Raw genomic sequence first — 19,143 nt, 5'->3', positions numbered from 1 at the left:
TCCCTCAGCTCCATTGCCTGGGGCAGTGCTGAAGGAGGACATCTGCTGCTGCCCACCACCACGTGGTAAGCCTCCCCACTGGGCCCTGCCCTAATAAGATTATCAAGACAATGGTGGGCTATAGCAGTGGATGTCTTCCTCCTTCAGAGTGAGGGTCCATTTTCGATTTCCCATGCCCCACTCCAGTGTTGCAAGAGAGGGCCAGAGCATCTGGAAAACCTAAACATGACCTTGCATTCTGAAGGAGGAAGACCTTCACTGCTGCTGCCCACTATTGCCCAAGAAGCTTACTAGGGCAGGGCCAGGCAACAGTGGACACCAGCAGATGCTGTGGCTTCAGGAGTCAGCCAGGTGGGGCCATGAGTGCTCAGGGTTGACTCCTGACACCATCCCTTTCTTTGTCCTCCTTTGTCCATATTCACTTTTAAGAATGAACTGCATAAGTTCATACATTTTAGCTGTCTCTTATTGCTTTGTGCCGTTTCAGTTTTTGTACTGTGATGTTTATTGTTGCATGTTTACGTTTTTCTTATGTTGTTTATCACATTGAGAACTTAAATTCGAGTTTCTCTTAGGCAGTGCTGTATGAAAAATGAATTCGGCACACAGTCCAACTCTCACCCATGTCCCACAAATGTCTGTTTATAAACAATAGCCAGACGCAGCTGTATGTAGAATAGTCATATCCTCGGATCACATGCATTAAAATTCAAGATTCCCATTCAGACTAATGTTGTGCTTATGCAGTGAATGAAGCTGCACACATGCAAGGAGGTCACACTGCTGATTGAAGTTATGGGAATGCTCAAAGTTGCACGGGAAAACAACAATAGTGGGACAGGGTGTGGGCATCTACTTCTGTGTCTTCTTGTGCTAGCAACACTAGCCTGGAGCGTTACAACACAAGCTCCCAACATAATGCACTTGACTGGCCCCAAATCCTTGCACTAGCATATTATTTGCGCAAGTGCAGCTTTAGTCTAGATGGCAGTCCAAGTCTCTACTCCCTCATTCTCTGTGATTACATCAAATTTAACATTTTCTCTTTCCAACACATTATAAAATAGTCTCTCAGCCTTGTGTTGTGCAGTTCAAACTTTTAAGACACTCACCAATTGTCTGATGAACATTTGTAGCCTTCAAACCCATCAGGTCAGGCAGCTGGTCTATGATGATGTCCCTTTCAGCTGTCCGCTTATGAACTCGCTCAATGCTTCGCCTTTGCCAGTCTGTCCAATAAATGTAGTCCCCCAGCAATGTGAACCCAAAAATATGAGGCAGCTTTTCCTCCACAAGGACTCTCCTATTGGTTCCATCTGTGTTCATGACCTTCATGTATACAAACACATAAATGAGATGGAGCTGAGTGATGGAACATAACTTATGTATCCAGAGTAATTGCTATCACACCATTTAGTCCAGTAAATCTGGAACTGAATGCCTTGAAAAATCAATTATAGAGTTCCTGTAAGTCCTCTACAGAGGACTTAGCCCTCTATGCACCTCTCTACAGAGGAAGTACCTGATGAATCTCTGCATTCTGTCCTCACTTCCTAGCCAGCCCCCAGTGGGGGTAATTCTATCACAACTCTGCATCAGATGAGGTTGGGAACATGCAATCATTCTTGATATAAAGATGAAGCTGAATTACTTGCTCTCGGAAAAGGTTGCATGTTGCATCACTGCATGAGTCCCAGTTCTGGGCCTGCCTCCTTCCAATCAGGAATCTTGCTCAGAACAGTGACTCAAGCAGTTAGTGGAGTGCTCTTTGGCTAAAACAAACAAACAAACAAACAAACAAACAAACAAACAAACAATAAATAAGGTGGAGCTCTGTGTTTTTTCTTATTTTTAAGTGCTGATAGCACTATACCACAGATAGCACTATATTACTGCTACTAGTAACATTTAAGCATTATTGTGCGAAGGACCAGCACTCTCCCCATATAATGGGGAACAATTATAAAATGTTTTATCAGTTGTACCACATCTAGGCAAGATTTATGAAATAAATCAGATTTATTTGGTGGGATTATGTTAAAATTAAATTGTTTTGGAAAAAGACCTTGTATATAATCACTAATTATTAAGTACCATTACCTTGGACTAATTCACTTGGATACAACTCTTGGATACGAACTTACATGCCATATATTAATGGCTGTAAAAATTGTTGTTGCAGCCATTAAAGTAGAGGCAGTAAGCAAAAATTGTTGCCTACTGCCTCTACTTTAAAATAATGGCTGGCAAGGATCTGGAAGACAGAATGAGAAAATATGATTTCGTATATCCATTTCAGAGATGGCTCATAAAAAGCAGACTGTTGAATTAAATTGGCCCCCCTTTATATCAGTCTTTCATGAAATCAGTAATTTTGATATTACTGATATTTGCTCCTGCTCCTAGGTGTTTTAATAGATATTCTTAAATAGCTAAATTTATTAAGTTTTATTATTATGTAACTATATTTATTATTTATGTATGTTTTGTACATTTATAGTTATATTTATGTTTATAATAAAAACACTATCAGATACCTCAACATTTAAAAAACTTAATATAACCCCAGTAAAGCATCCCTCTAAGTGGCTATTGTTGGTGTCTACCTTATGTTTCTTTTTACAGTTTGAGCCCTCTGAGGACATCTCTTCTTTATTATTTTTCTGTGTAAACCACATTGAGAAGTCTTTTTTTGTCGAAGAGCAGCATAGCAGTAGTAGTGAGATTTTCAACAAAATAAATAGTTCAATTCAAATCATGATTTGAAGGATTATGTATGAGCGGAGGGCTCCAGGTGCTCCTTCCAGCTCCTTGGTTTCCCTCTTTGTTTCCTGCCTTGCACAAACCATAGTTTGCTGTGGTTTCTGATTTGGAAAACTATGGTTACCACTAGCCCTCCAAATTAGAATCAGAAATCCACTGCCAACCATGGCTTCTGATTTTGGTTTGAAGAGCAAGTACTAAATTATATCCCCAATTCAGTTGTCACAGCAAAATTATGGTTAGAACTAAACAGGGAACAGAGAGGGAAATGGTACCAGGAGGAAGCACTGCACACATTCACAACTTGTTCATGAATCTCTAAATAGTGGTTTGGAGAATTGTCTATACTAGGGCTGAGTAAGTGGAATTTTGATATTTTAATTCACTTTTGTCAAAACAACAAAATATTCTTGGACTAATTTTTAATAGCTAATATACTTATTGTCATGTAAACTTTTTAATATAAAACAAAATCTTAAATCCCATTGCTTCTTGTTCAGCACCATCAATTACAGAGAATGCCACCAATCTGATTTAGGATTACAGCCCATGTTAGAAATAATGACCTCACAAACTACATACAAGTTCATGTGCACATTTCAAAATAGTCTGACCAGATTTAGAATTACAATACTCAGCAGCTTTGGTGTATCTGTTTCGTCTACATTTTTCCCTTAATACTTGCACAAGCTCTGGCCCCCTTCTAAACCAAACTGCATAGCAGTCTGTTCTCAGTTTGGCAAGGAGTCAAATGCCTTGGCCTATCAATTTTCATCTCTCTTTTGGAAAGGGTTTGGAACAGAAAATAGTAGGCACAAAGTGTGATCAACCCTTGTGTGCACTTCAGTATTTCAGAATTTACAACATATGTCTCTGATTTGTGTGTCTATGGATATACCTATCTCTGATACAATATTTCCCACACTTTATATCGAGGGAACAGGGTTCCCCCCCGCCCCCCGGACTATAATAGGAGGCATACTTCACTCTAGACTTAAGATATGTTTTCCTCATCAGCTCACTGAACAATGGGCAGCCATTTTCCTGTAACTGTAAAAAGTGCAGTTAACTATCTTAATTTTTAAAAGGGATGTGCTTGAAATGCAATTTGGCATCTGAATCGCAAGCACATCCCTTAAAACCAAGAGCTTACACAGCCCCTTTAACATGTCGGAGAGCAGGTCCATCCCTGTTCCTCCTCCATTTGCCACCATTTCCGAAATGACCGCACTCTCCCCAGCTATGACATCGCACACAGCTATGACATCTCCCAGCTGCTCCTGCACAATGGCAGCACACAAAAGGCCTTCGTGCATGCACAGCAGCCATTTGTATGGTCAGCATGGTTGTTAATCATGCACATGTGTGTGACAGCATCACAAAGGGGCTGGGAGATGCCCTGCCAGTGCACAGTCTTGGGGGTGGGGTGGCGGGGAGCACTGCCATTAAAGAAGCAGCGATGAATGGAGGAGCAGGGATGGACCTGCTCTTGTCCATGTTAAAGGGGTTGTGTAAGCCCTCAGTTTTAAAAGGCATGTGCCTGTGATTCAGATGCCAAATCGCATTTCGAGCACATCCCTAACTTCTTTGCCCAGTCAGGGCTCAGGGATAGTACTGTGCTTTCCTCCAATCAGATTCCTCCACAGCCTTCAACTGTAGTACAGGTTTAATCAGAAATCCTGGTGCAACTTTACTCCTTTGGGATGACGTTACTGTCCTGAGAGGGCAAAGGGTGATTGTTTAATTTCTGAAGGCATGTCTCAGCCCCTCTCATGACACACCACACAGCTTGGGATTCACTGGGCTAGTGGTGGTGGGGAGCTACCTTCCATCAAATATTTCTATATTAGAAAGCATAATTGCAGGTTTCTAGTTCAGTGTGAAAATATCAAATGAAACATTCTCAGAACACAAATTTTCCTCACCCCACATGTGTTATGTTACACACAACTATACCACTTCACCCATTACACTTTTAGGTATGCACCTAAACCCATGTGCAGATGTTCATGTTATGTACAAATGAATGTGCAGGAATATAAGTGTATATACAATGAATGTTCATGTTATGTACAAATGAATGTGACCGGGATTATGCCTGCTCATCCCATTCCATCCCATCCCCCTAGGTTCATGATGCTGTTTTGCACAGGAGTCTCTGTGCAATCAGTAGCCTACACAACTTGAAGGTACAAATTTCATGTAGCCTCTTGTGCAAACAGAACCCTTAAGCATGCAGAATCTGGGCACAAAACCAGTAGATGCAATACCAATCTCTTCTCCACACTTGCATTTGTACTCAAAAATAAATGTCTACACAAGGCATAAGATGTTGCAGATTAACATTTAAAAATGTGAAGTGTGGATTCAATAAAAGCAATTTTGCAAACAAATGCATCATAGGACTTGTAACAAGCCAGGACTGGCTTCAATTCCCTGTTGAGTTTACACTTTGTGGCATAAAGTGTGAAATTGATCTCTGCTAGGGGACCTGCACAATTAAAATAAGTTTTGTGTTGTAAAGAAGGGTCTGAAAGAAAGAATGAATGTGTGTGTTTAGGGAGAAGAGACATATATCCGAGTGAAAAGAAACAACACATTAAACGGATGCTTTTACAACATGTTAAACAGATGCTTTTGGGGGAGGCAGTGTAACTTTTCCAAAGTTCACCACTAGTAGGTGCTAGTGAGGGAATAGACACTGACAGAGGGAATAGACATCATATGAAACGAAGGGATTCAAGGAAAAACTAAAGCAAATGCAAATAATAAAAGTTAATGAACCAGTTGCAAAAATGCAGCTTCCTCTTAATATGAAAAGATGTGTAGCACACACATAATTGCAGCATCAGTGCTGCAGATTTTAAACGTGGTCTCTGCCTCAAGACTGATGACGTGATGAGCACACAAAAATGATCATTCCATATTCATCTTAGGGCAGGGAATAAATAAATAAATATATAAAGCCAATTCAACAAAGCAGATCATACATTTTTAACCTCATGATGCAGCAGAGGGGAAAAATGCTTTAAACCTGCAGCAAGTCAATAAGACGGCTTCCCCACTGGTAAGCACAATAGCAGCCATCCAATTCAATAGACGCTTATCAGCAGTGAAACCTGATCAAGATAAATGAGGAAGCTGTTGAGCCACAGCCTGCCTTTGCCTGCTGCAGGCTGCCAGATAAAATAGGAACAAAAGCTCCCTGCTGAACCCCCCACCAGTCTCCATTAGCCCCTGCTGATGCTTTATTATCTGGGGGGTACACAGCACCGTGGTATGAATCAGTAAGTTGCATGTGCGTGTGTGTGTTCTCGTTCTCTCTCTCTCTCTCTCTCTCTCTCACACACACACACACACACACTCACTCTTCCCCCCCTCAAAAAAACTCCCAACCACCTGGTTCTGCAAGAGAAGCTCCATTACTAGAAAAAGGGAACTGTGCATGAACGTGTGTGCGAGCATGTTTTATGTCTTGTTTTTTAAAAAACAAATATTACATTAAATATATTGATTCAAGGTTATCCGAGCAATACTGGGTGCCATCAAATGAAAAAGCTTTGGAAACCTTTAGAATTCCTTATCATTCTATATAGTCCAGGACATTCTAAGATAAATTTCATGTATTATACACACTGTCATATAAACAAAGACTGTTACCAGGCACACATGCTGAGATTGATATAACTGACTAGTTTTGGGAAGCATCTTAGAGGGCATAATATCAAAAAAATCTTGTCATTGGTTCCTCTAACATCTGGAGCCATCTCAACATCTGAAGCTATCTCACCTATGACATCATTGTAATGTCCACCTAACCCAGACTAAACAAAAGGAGAAGGCTTAGGCTTTTTTATGCAGTACTGCTATTGTAAACAGAATAATGAGAAGAATTAAGACATATTCATTCTCTGCTAATCCTTGAACAGATTTACACACGAAGAAAATTACAAGGCAAGAAAGGTTCCTAATCTTAGTAGGGTTTCTACTTATCCCTTTTAAATTTGATAATGATGTCAGGACCCTTAAAATCAACAGAATCTAAAAGGAAGTGTGTGTTCATAATATTAAGCACAGACAGGACTGCCTTGGGTAGAAGTGTGGTTTCAAAGAGAAAGTCCTTCCACAACGCAATAACTGTGTTCTGTTCCCCAGTAAATCCTACATAGGACCTAGGTAGTTCCTTCCCTTGAAGGGAGCATACTGTAATTATTATTCACCAATACCTCATTCTAGTTACTATTGCTGACTACAGCTATAACACAAATTCTTCATAAGCTTTCCCAGAATAGCAGCAGCAAAACTTGGATTTGCAGATGAAAACAGACCTCAATTTTGTCGGTTTTGGCATCTCCCCAGTATATCCTGTTTTCTGTATAATCCAGTGCCAATCCATTTGGCCAACCAAGTGAAGTATTCACCAGCACCACTCTGTCTGATCCATCTAGTGCAGCCCTCTCAATCTTTGGAATCTCTCCCCAGTCAGTCCAGTACATGTAGCTGCAAGGGAAACAGAAATGTTGCAATAAAATGCTATCAATGGAATTCTCGTAAATAAAACCCCACAAGAAACTGACAGTGAACACCATTAGGTCATCAGTAGCAAAGTGCTAGAAGACACTAATCAAGATCTATATGCAGTTTTCTCCTTTTAAATGTGTTTAAAAATTTGTGTTTTTAAAATACACAATAAAGCAAAGCAAAAACTTGTAACTTCAGAGCTATTGTTTTCAACAGACCAATTTTTAAGGCTTACAGGGTGGTCCCTACATTTGTATATGTTTAGCACATTGTGAAAGGAAGAGAAAGAAGAAACTGCAGATAATTGCCAATATACCAAGTTAGTTACTATTCAAACAATACAAATGTCAACTTGTTAAACAGCCTGGTTTGAGATTATTGGCACAGTGATGTCTCACACCATATTGCACCAAACACATGGGCAGTGAGATCAATCATTAAAAAGGATCAGGGCAATTATTAATACTGATCACAATAGTTACGATTGGTTTAAAAATCCATGAGATCTGACAAAGTCAAAACAGAACTTCTAGTGTACCCCATCACATAGGAAACTATCATGAGGGACTTGGTAGTTCTGCAGACAGATGTAATTCATAAGACAGAGTGTCATAGACAGAGTCCCTGGGCTAGATTTTTCTGGTCCATTCTTTTCTAGAGTCTCCGCCAACAAGCTGGAGTCTGATTAACTGCTGAAGCAGTTTAGCAAACCTCCCAGGAAAGCCAGGAAAGGTTTGCACCAAGAATCCAAGTTGTCCTGAAGGGGACTAACTGTTTTTTCAGATCTCCAGGCTGGTCTCCATTTGTCTAGCTCTCCATCCCAGCTTATCAACTTTGTCAGAGAGCTAGAACTGTAGCCAAAAGAAAGCCTGAAGTTCTGATATCGGCCTGCTTTGTCTGGAGTTCCTGTAACATTATTCTGCAAGGAACAGTGAATGTGCTTGGGAACTTCATTATGTAATTGACTTGGGCTGTGTCTGACAGGAGCTCAGTTAAGGCTGCACGGGGTTCTTCCATGTTATCAGTGCTAGAACCATCCATACTAGACTACTTCAATGTGTTGCAGACTGAGTTGCCTCTGAAGACTGTTCATGAAATCCAGTTGGTAAACTTGCAGCTGCATTTTGGACTAACTGGGACTAGATGTTGAGAACATACTTCACTTGCGCTTAAGGAGCACCACTGGTCCAAAGTGCTGATCCACAATTCAAAGTGCTGAGGCTCATCTTTAATACCTACACAGCTTGGGACTTGTGTGCCAGAAGCAACATCTTCTTCCATGCACTGTGATCATTTTCTGAGGCACTTGTCCTTGTGAGGTGAGGTAGGTGGCAAAAGGAGAGAAGGCATTCTCAGCAGTATCACCTCATCTATAGAATTATTGGCACCAGGCAAATACCTTTTTATATTTCCAGGCTTTAAACATCTTATAAATTCTAGTATCTGATTTACTGCTGCTTTTATTACACTATTTTGATTGCTGTTTTATTATATGGTGTGTTTTTTAAAGTTTACTACTTCTGAACCACACTGATAATTGTTAATTGAAGGCAGTAAATAAATATATTAAATAACCACCTGAGACAGGCTAAGTGCAGAAAAAGTGCCTACTCTACTCCAAGGTCAACTTGCAAACTTTGTAGCTGAGCAAAGATTTGAACCCAAAGTTCTCTCAATCCAGCTCTAATACTCTACCTACTGCACCCAGTATATACAGAGTTGGGGCTAGATTGGATCTGGGCTTCTTTGTACTATGACCCAGAATTAAATAATAGACTTCCATGTACAACTGCTTGTTAGGACTAGAACATCTGAGGCAAACATGGCTTATATGACAGCAGCAGAAGATTAATAATGGAAATAATGCCACAAAATGGAGGTGGAAAACCCTGCAGTCTGCTCTGATGGTTCATTTCTCCTATAAAACGTGCAGATTCTGGGGCATACGGGAAACTGGTGTGGTGAATGGCTGAGAGCATGAGCTGTAAAGGCCTTAATTCATCTAACAACTCATGTACTCAGTAGGCAGAATTAGGTAACTACGTTCTCTGGGCATCAGCCTTCTCCACACCTGCAATATGAGCATAATAATAATTTTGGCTATTAATAATGGTATAAAAGGTAATTTCACATATATGTTCATTGCTTACACAGCCATTGTACAGGTTACTGAGATAATGTATGTTAAGTGCTTTGAATATTTGCAGTGCACTATACACACTAGCTGGTAAAGATCTACTCTTCCAATTACAATCTAAGTCCCTTGTCAGCAATTAACTTAACAAGAGTCATATTTTCTACAGAGCAAGGACTGAAGGACCAACACTGATTCAATTAACAGACGTGCGTCCATCCGAGCTGAGACACAGGCGAAAGGCTCTTTAACATTCTCTCCTTCAATGTAAACAACAGCAAAGCTCTTCCTATTGGCACACAATTTGCTCATTACTATCTCCCTGTGATTTAGCTTGAGCTGAAGTATAAAATAAAGAGGCAATTATACCAAAGCCTCTGTTGCTGCTCACATTGCAAGAGAAAAGCTTGAAGAGCCCTTTGCCTGTGCCTGCCCTTGGAAGGAAGTGGCTGAGATGATAACAGTGTGTGTTATCGCCTATTCAAACCAGGGGCTATGCTGGAGACCAAATGGAAAGCCTTTGCAGGATGGATTTGGCCCAGCTGCCTGTTCCTAAATCGAAGTATTCTAGAACTGGGATGCACATTTCTGGATGAGGACAAGCTGGAAACCCATTAAATGGATTGCATATTTCTCCAAGAAAATGCAGAGACATGTTTAAGTTTCTTAAAATACAGTGTCTTACCCGACCATGGGATCCAGAACTATAGCTCTTGGTTCTTCCAAGTCTTCTGAGATCAAGATCTTCCTCATTGTCCCATTAAGTTTTGTTACTTCAATGCGATCTGTACCAGTGTCAGTCCAATAAAGGTTACGGGCAATCCAGTCTACAGCAATGCCATCAGGATGTGCAATTTGTGCCTGGACAACAAATTGGCTAGCTGACCCATCAATGAAAGAACGACGGATGGCCCTCACCTCATCATCTGTCCAGTAAACGTACCCTTCTACTGGATCATAGTCGATAGCAATGGCATGTCTAATGTCTTCCAGTTGCAAAACAATATCAGTGAAATCCGGAGTGTCCAAGGATACCCGCCTCAAGTCAGTCCTTCGGGCTAATAATAGCAACTCCATTGCACCTGTATAGATTTTTTTAAAATGAGCTTAGTACAAAATACCCAAATGACTATTAGTTTTTACATTCATAACCTGCTTTTTGCTGAGGATGCTATGGACAACATGTCTAGGGTTTATCCCATTTTAATCCAACAACTTTGTGAGAGAAGTTGGACTGATAGAGAATTTATTAGTCACTTTTCTAATGAAATTTGTATTTAAGCAAGGTCTGAATCTAAGTTTTCCATGCCCACGTCCATTATGGAAGGGCTCTAACACTATACAGTGTTATCTTCCTTTCTATCTAGAATAGTAGCTATTGCATATTGACGCAGTTCCATAGACTGACATATACATTATGATAATTTGTGCATCAGAATTCCAAAGCTTCTTAAATGAGAACTAAATAATGTTTACCAATAATGTTCAATAATATATTAACAATGCATACATTGAAAGTTAGCCTAAATTATCTTCCCTTAAAAAGCAAAGTCTACATCATACAAGGGTATTTTCTAGGGGTGTGCAATTCGGGATTTCGGGTGATTCGGCTCGGACCCGAACCGAATCACCCCTGTTCTGTTTTGTGCCCGAATCTGGGTCACCTGAATCACCCTTGATTCGGTTCGGATTCGGATTTAATCCGAAACCGAATCGATTCGGGGGGGGTAAAAAGGGGCCCAGGGGCAAAATTTTGGGGTGGGGTGGTAGTGCCCAATGGGTAGAGTCTACCACCCCAATTTCAGGGGGATTGGGCAAAATCCCGATTTTTGGTGAATTTTTGAAGTTTTAGTGACTTTGGGGCAGTTTGGGGGCAGAAAGTGGATCTGCCCCAAAGGAGTGGGGTGGGGTGGTAGTGCCTAATGGGTGGAGGCTACCACCCCAATTTCAGGGGGATTGGGCAGAGGGCTGATTTTTTGAGAATTTTTGAAGTTTGGGTGTCTTTGGGGCAGATTGGGGGCAGAAAGTGGATCTGCCCCAAAGGAGTGGGGTGGGCTGGTAGATAGTGCCTAATGGGTGGAGGCTACCACCCATCCCCAATTTAAGAGTGATTGGGCAGAGGGGTGAATTATGGTGAATTTATTTGTATGAGGTTTGTCTTCATAAGGTGAAGTGTGCTAAAGTGATTACTTCCTCATATTAAAGTAGTAAAGGAAAGTGTGAAAAAGTGAAAGTGGGGTCATGAGAGTTGTTTAATTGAAAAATAGCTCATTTGCTATGATAGAATGAGAATTCACACCTCAGAAAAAAAAACTTCTGACACTTTCACTAAAGTCACTAAAACTTCAAAAATTCACCAAAAATCAGGCCTTTGTCCAAACCCCCTGAAATTGGGGTGGTAGCCTCCACCCATTAGGCACTACCACCCCACCCCACTATTCTGCCCCAGGCCCCACTTTCTGCCCCAATATGCCCCAAAGACATGAAATTTTCAGAAATTTACAAAAAATCAGCCCTTTGCCCAATCCCCCTGAAATTGGGGTGGTAGCCTGCACCCATTAGGCACTACCACCCCACCCCACTCCTTTTGCTCAGATCCCATGCTATGCCCCCGAACTGCCCCAAAGTCACTAAAACTTTAAAAATTCACCAAAAATCAACCGTGAACCAAATCACCCGAATTTTTCATGCCCGAAATTCGGGTGATTCGGCTCGTGCCCGAAAAATATCAGGGGACATCGGGGGTGATTCGGTTCGGCCCCGAATCACCCGAAATTGTTCATTTCGGGCACAGATCGTTCTGTGCCCGAAATTTTTTGCACATCCCTAGTATTTTCTAGATGTGCTAATGGAGTCCCTGGCAATGGTTAGTCAAGAATTTATTTTAAGTTAATTTATTAACTTAATTAATTTAATTTATTTATTAAAATATTTCTAATTGCCTCACAATTAGACTCACAAACTGACCCACAGACAGCACAAGTTGTTAAACACATAATAATAAACCATAATTGCTTAAATAAACAGCAACTAAAAACACCAGCAATAGGAAACAATGCACAGGATTGCATACAAATGCATATTCAAGGTTATTTGAAAGGGTCAAGGTAAGTAAAATATTCTCTGCCATTGACTGCACTATTTTGTTGATACATCATCCCAATCTGACAGTTCTAAATTTCTAAATTCTACTAACATGACAAAATCTAGACTGATTATGTTTAGGAGACTCTTCTTGTTAATGGGATAAAAATTTGTCTACTTATGATATTTTCCTCTAATTATTCTATGAGTAACCATTACTAGATCTTAAAAACAGCTATACCAGCATGTGACCATCAGTGTGACCTTTAAATGACCACAAACAGCAATCTCATTTCCTGTAGATCTTTGTTGTCTGGATCCCACCTAAAGATTCAGAATTTAAGGAAAGGCACTGATGGCCACTAATATCTTCACTAGACCTTAAGGAAAATTCATAAACCTCCAAAAGGGGGCAAAAAATCCAACCTAAGATTTAAGACTACTGGTATTTTAAAAAAATAATCTGTAATTTATTTGAAATAATCTTTTAACCCTGTCTCCTAACTAGTTAGAGAGGCACATTTTAAAGAGGTAGCGATCTTGTATTGTGCAGGAGAGAACTACTGTCCCTATTCACCTCAGCACAGCATTCCTTCTAGTTGCTTTTGCTGGTGTCCCCCTTGTGTTTCTCTTTAGAATGTGAGCACCTCTGTAACAAGAAACCATCTTTCTATTGCTTTGCTAAGTAAACTGTACTGAGAGTGGCTTTGTTGTTGAAAAGTGGATCATCACTGTGGCTAGAAGGAAGAATTGGGGCAGGGTGGCCAACCAGCTAAAGTCAAAAGTTTGAACCTCGTTTTGAACCTGCTCCAAATCTGCTGTCTTAGAACATATAGCAGTTAGTTGCCCAACCTCTAAGAAACTGAAAGAATAACTGTTAAAATGATCAATATAACCAATTATCAGCACAAAGACTGAGCATACTCCTGAGCAGAATTAGTGGTCACTTATTCTAATCTGCTTAAACAAGTTCAGTTTCCTGAACCATGCATTTTTGTTGCAATTTAAAACCTCTGCAATTATAAATCAGATTTTTAGCCAAAAGCTGCACAAAAATGAGCTAAAAATTGCTTAGAAAATCAACTACATTTAAAACCTTCCTTCAAGAGCTCAGGTAGTTTATTCAAAAGGCAAAACAAACACCTCCAAGTTAGCAAAACACAAGAGCACAGCTTTACCCCCAATCCCCAAAGAATGCAAAGAGAGAATGGTGAGAGAAGAGCCGCACACAACCTGGAAGATAAGGAATCAATACTATTTCTAAACAAAGCCAAATCCTGAACAGAAAGCTTCAGTGAACAGATATATGACAATGTGGAAGAAAGCTGGTCTTGTGGTAGCAAGTATGACTTGTCCCCTTAAGCTAAGCAGGATCCACCCTGGTTGCATATGAAAGGGAGACTAGAAGTGTGAGCACTGTAAGATATTCCCCTTAGGGGATAGAGCCACTCTGGGAAGAGCATCTAGGCTCCAAGTTCCTTCCCTGGCATCTCCAAGATAGGACTGAGAGAAATTCCTGCCTGAAACTTTGGAGAAGCCGCTGCCAGTTGGTGTAGACAATACTGAGCGAGATGGACCTGTGGTTTGACTCAGTACATGATAGCTTCCTATGTTCCTATGTAAACGTAAAGTGTGCCATCGCATCGGTGTCAACTCCTGGAGACCACAGAACCCTGTGGTTGTCTTTGGCAGAATACAGGAAGGGTTCACCATTGCCATCTCACCCTTTCAGCATCTTCCTATATCACTGCGGCCCTATATAGGTGTTTCTCATAGTCTGGGAAACATACCTGTGGGGATTCCAACCGGCAACCTCTGGCTTGTTAATCAAGTCATTTCCCAGCTGCGCCATTACATAAAGGACCTCTATGTAATGTATCTGTATCTCAAATACACAAAAAATTATCTGCCTGAACTTTTTGAAAGTAAATCTTTCAGGAATTTACTTTTTGAGAAAGCTAGAAAAAGTTAGTTTCTATGCAGATAGGATAGTTTTGCACCTCAACCAGTCTTCATATCCAAAGTGTGTTCTCTAGGGCTCAGACTGGCCTATTGCAGCGGTTCTCAAACTTGGCCAAGTGTTGTTGGCCATTGTGTATGGGGAAGATGGATTTGTAGTCCAACAACATCTGGGGACCCAAGTTTGAAAACCCCTGCCCTATTGGATTTCTGTCCCAAGACTTTTTACCACGGAGGATAGAATATATTATTTATTTATTCTATTTTTATTCCCTTCCGAAATGACTTACGGCGGTTTACAATTAAAAACAGAAACCATTAAAACCAATAACAGTTAAAACAGAAATATAAATATGAACACCAATTAAAAACATCTTTAAAAACAAATACACTGTCAGAACAATTAAAACTCTGAAAACCAGGTTAGCATTAAAACAATTAAAACTAATTAAAACCCTGAAAGGCCAGGCCAAACAGATGGGTTTTAAGGGCTCTCTTCAAGGTCAGTAAAGAATTAAGATTTGCATGTCCATCATGCCTTGCTGGGTCATCAACAGAAGTAACTTTCAGCAAGTCTATGACTATGATGGGAAAGGTATATTGCTTTCTAGAGAGATTAATGGGTGCTCTAGATCCAACTGGCTCCTCCGTCTTATTGAGAATGGCTGTAAAGGCACAGGTTGCACATTCCATAAGAATATAGCTGAAGCCTCTTCTCCCCTTGGGACGATCAGCTGGAGTGGAGGCGTAGAAAAGACGACTTTAGCTGGAGAACTCAAAACACAGTTACACTGAAGTCATCAGATTAATTGATGTGAAGAGATAAACAGGAAATCGAGCATAGCCTTCAGATAGTCCCCCTTCCTCCCTTTCGGACACAGAATGAAAATCGTGTGCACTTGATTGTTCCTCCTTTTCTCCTTCATTGGCCCCACGTGTTGATCCACCGCCAAAAGTTGGAGGGAGTGTTCCTGGTGGGGCTGTATCCCTATTGTCCAATCCTCCATCAATCTCTAGGGAGTGGAGTGGTGTAGTAACTAAGACACCAGCATTAGTCCCTTATGGAGAGGGGAGAGTGCCTTCTGCAAGACTGAGTGGTGAGAGCATATTTGTTTCTGCTGCAACAGAGAAGCTTATAAAATCAACTGCAACAGAGAAAGGGGTGGGAGAAAGGATATGAGGAAGAGTTGTTCCTTAAATCATTTCCTCCCCCTCCTCTTTTGTGAGCGAGGGAGCTGCTTTTTGCCAATGAAGCAGCAACTCCTTGAGCACTATTTTTTGACGCAGCACATAAGCTTGGGGTGGAGCGATTACCTTCAACTGGGCTAGGGAAAGGGGGAGTTTGGTGGGTATGTAAGGAGTACCCACTCACTAACCTAGTCACACAAGATTCCCTTGAGGATGTCACTCTCTGGTGGCAAAACAAGATGGCTCCCATCTGTGTCAGCTGTGCTTTCTGCATATAGCAGGGGCTCTCAAACTTGGGTGCCTACATGCTGACTGCTCCCATCAAGTCCAACACCTGGGGATCAAAGTTTGAGAACCACCAGAATACAGGCTTTTCCTTTCACTAATGTGGAAGAACACTATTTAATTATCATATTTATACACTGCCTGATATGTGTATCTCTAGGTGGTGATCTATGCTTGCAAAGCATCATTTGAATCCAGAAGTGATCGTGTTGGAGTGCTGACAGGGGCAGATTAACAATGCAGGTTAACTGTGCATAGGAGGCCCTTGCCTACAGCATCAAATTTGAGCGATGGGGTGGCGGCCACTGCTGTGAGACAGAAGTTCCCCGTTTTGCCTTTAAAAAAATAACTCCGCTGTGCAGTGGCATAGGATATGGTGGCTGCCACAGTGGCTGCAGGAGGGGGGGGTTGAGGGGAAGTTCCCCCTTTCGCCTTCTAAAAAACACCACTGCATGGTGGGATGGGTACGGCGAGGGTGGCGAGCTCCTCCCAGCTGACTGCATGGGCCTCTCTGCAGCCCATTTTGGGCCTTCTTCTGCACGTACAGAGGAAGGCCCAAAATGGGTTGTAGAGAGGCCCATGCAGTCATTTTGGAGGAGGGGAGCTGGGGGGGGGGGCTTGCTGTCCCCATCCCACCATATGTTTTTTAGAAAGCAGAGGGGAACTTGCCCTCCCCCCCCCAGCAGCAACTCCTGTGCCCCATCCCACTGCACAGAGACTTTTTTTAAAAGGTAAAAGGGTGGCAAAAAGCTTAATCCGCCCCTAAGTATTGACCTGCCTTTCGTGAGCTGGTGGCCAGAACTAGTGTGAGGAGATGCAGTGTGGCGACTCCTTCTTGTGAAGCATGCTAAGTATCAGGTGCATTAATTACCTTCCAGCTTCAACTGGGGAGGATACAGAAGTGGAATAGAGAGCCTTCAAGTGAGAGAAGTGGTGTCCCCCAATAGAGTGGGAATAACCCTCCTACAAGTTGCACAGTATAGTCTCAAATGAGGTCAGGGATTTTCCAGGTACATCAGGAGCAGTGCAAGATCTGTTAAACACAGACCTGAGCCACTTGGTTCCTTGACTAAAAGCAGGAGAGAGGGGGGAAAGGGGATAAAGAGAAAAATCTAGCTAGTAGGTCAAAGGATACTCTCCATCAGGGGAGTAGGAAGGTAACCTGTTCTTCAAGCAGAAAATCCTCTTTTCCAGGAAAGACAATGTCTATTATTTGGCTCTACTGACTGCCAAAATAGAAGTTCTACTTCCAGCCTCTGCTCTGCTGACCAATATTAAAGAATTCATGGAACAATAAAGAATTCATACAGTAGCTTCCAAGTTTTATTTTTAAATCATTCTCTTCCTAGGTCATTGGGGGCCCATGAAGATATTTACTTCTAGAAAGGGTTTTTTAAACACAAGCTTCTAAGGCGTGCATAATGAACTGCAAGCAGTTATAGGTGTGTCTATAGCTAGCAGTTCTTGCAATAGCTCTTCCCACTATTTTCACTCTGCACAGGTGGAATAATGGGGAATGTTGCAGGTTGGAGTCTCTCTTATCGCCCTCATTCAAGTTGATTTTTTAAAATTGTGTTGTGAACTCCAGTTTAGTGCATTCCAGCTCATGGAATGCATCTGTCTCATATATCAGTTTCACCTTTTAATTTGCATTACTGAAATTAATGGACTTTTGCACGATATTCTAATTTTCCGAGTTTCACCTGTACACACACCCTCTTCTGCTGGACTCCCATGGAGGTTGAAATGGAAAACATGTTTGAATGCAATTTTCAGTTTCTCTCTATTTGTTAAATTTTGTTACCTATCTCTCTTAAAAAACAAACAAACACCCCCTCATTGAAAATCCCGCTTAATATAGCATTTCTTGGAATCCTGCAGATTTGTTCTCACTTAGTCTTACCTGATATCCCCATTTAATTACTTGATATCCCCATTTAATTACTCCATCACACACCCCAGCCCATGGAATGGAGAACACTGTGGGGGGGGGAGCAAATCTGTACCCCAGGGAGCAGAGAGCGGTGTGACTCAAGTTTTTTGGGGGAGTGTTATAAGGTGGGGAGAATACAACAGTGGAGCAGAGGAAGAGAAGGAGATGGATCACTTAAGGTGCTGAGCCTGAGGAAGGGTGGCTGTTGCTGCTCCTTCTACACTTAGCTGTTCTTCCTTTTCTTGATACTTCAGCCATAGGTCATAATGGGAAATAATTAAAATGCTTAAAATTGTTTGCACCACATATTCTACTGAGGCTAATATACCATCCAAATGTCATGCAGAGTTTGCACACATGCCCTTTAAGGTGCTGCCATTTAAATCCCCTGCACAATCGAAGCAGACTGGAAAGAAATAGTGTTGCCAATAATTTTGAAAAAAACATCAATAGAAATTTTAAAGGGGGAAGGTATAAGATTGTGGTATCGATAGAACTGGCCTCAAAAAAGGCCAAAAACAAGACAACTAAACTTTGATCCCTATGCCCACATGGATATGACACTGTGGGGAAACCCACATGTACTGTTAGGCAAACAGCCAATTCTATGGAGACAATGGGTAGAAAAAGGAATCAACCGGTGATCACAGTTAATAAATGAAGAAGATAACTACAAACCCTTCGCACTCCTACAAGAGAAGTTCCATTTGCCACCAGCAAGTGCCTGGCAGTATATGCAACTGAAACATAGCATCTCTGCCCAATTTGGTCTAGATGCCCTGGCATGCCATTAAGATGTCCTCCCTCCCAAAACTAAATAAATATTTTTATGCCTATGCGCATGGGGACTTGGACCCTGTATTAGATCTACTTAGGGATAAATGGAACCTGGAACTCACAGATAAAGTGTCACCAAAGCAATGGCAAGATAGATTTTAGGTAGTGTTAAATGCTGCTCAATGGATCTTAAATTGCGCCTAATCCAACAGAAGATTATTTTCAGGGTCTATTGGACCCCTGTACATCTTAAGCAATTGAAAATGTCCCCAAATAGCAACTGTTGGAGATGCAGCAATCCACATGCCAATTTAACGCACATGTTCTGGGACTGTTTCATAACACAAGGCTTTTGGAGGGAGGTTATCATGCAAATTAACTTAGTGCTGGACTCATCCCTTGCACTGAAGGACCTACATGCAGTGTTGGGGTTTATCCCATATGACTGGGGACTAAAACCCAGTTCTAAACAATGGCTATGGAGGAGCCTGCTGGTAGC

At 41.3% G+C, this 19,143-nt stretch overlaps 1 protein-coding gene across 8 annotated transcripts in view; it reads right to left on the bottom strand.

Annotated features, from left to right (window-relative positions):
• LRP6 (LDL receptor related protein 6) overlaps positions 1-19,143 on the bottom strand; it is a 147,104-nt gene that overhangs the window by 44,560 nt on the left and 83,401 nt on the right. For all 8 annotated transcript variants that reach the window (XM_053254806.1, XM_053254805.1, XM_053254810.1 and 5 more), the window contains 3 exons: positions 10,104-10,500; positions 7,092-7,263; positions 1,113-1,329 (listed from right to left, as the gene is read on the bottom strand). In XM_053254806.1, coding sequence (XP_053110781.1) covers positions 1,113-1,329; positions 7,092-7,263; positions 10,104-10,500 — 786 coding nt within the window. The remainder of the gene's footprint in view (positions 1-1,112; positions 1,330-7,091; positions 7,264-10,103; positions 10,501-19,143) is intronic.

Source organism: Hemicordylus capensis, chromosome 5 (assembly GCF_027244095.1).
Source record: "Hemicordylus capensis ecotype Gifberg chromosome 5, rHemCap1.1.pri, whole genome shotgun sequence".
NCBI classification, from domain to species: Eukaryota; Metazoa; Chordata; class Lepidosauria; order Squamata; family Cordylidae; genus Hemicordylus; species Hemicordylus capensis.
Note: the sequence above shows the minus strand (reverse complement) of the source record. Positions and strands in the feature narration are given on the sequence as shown.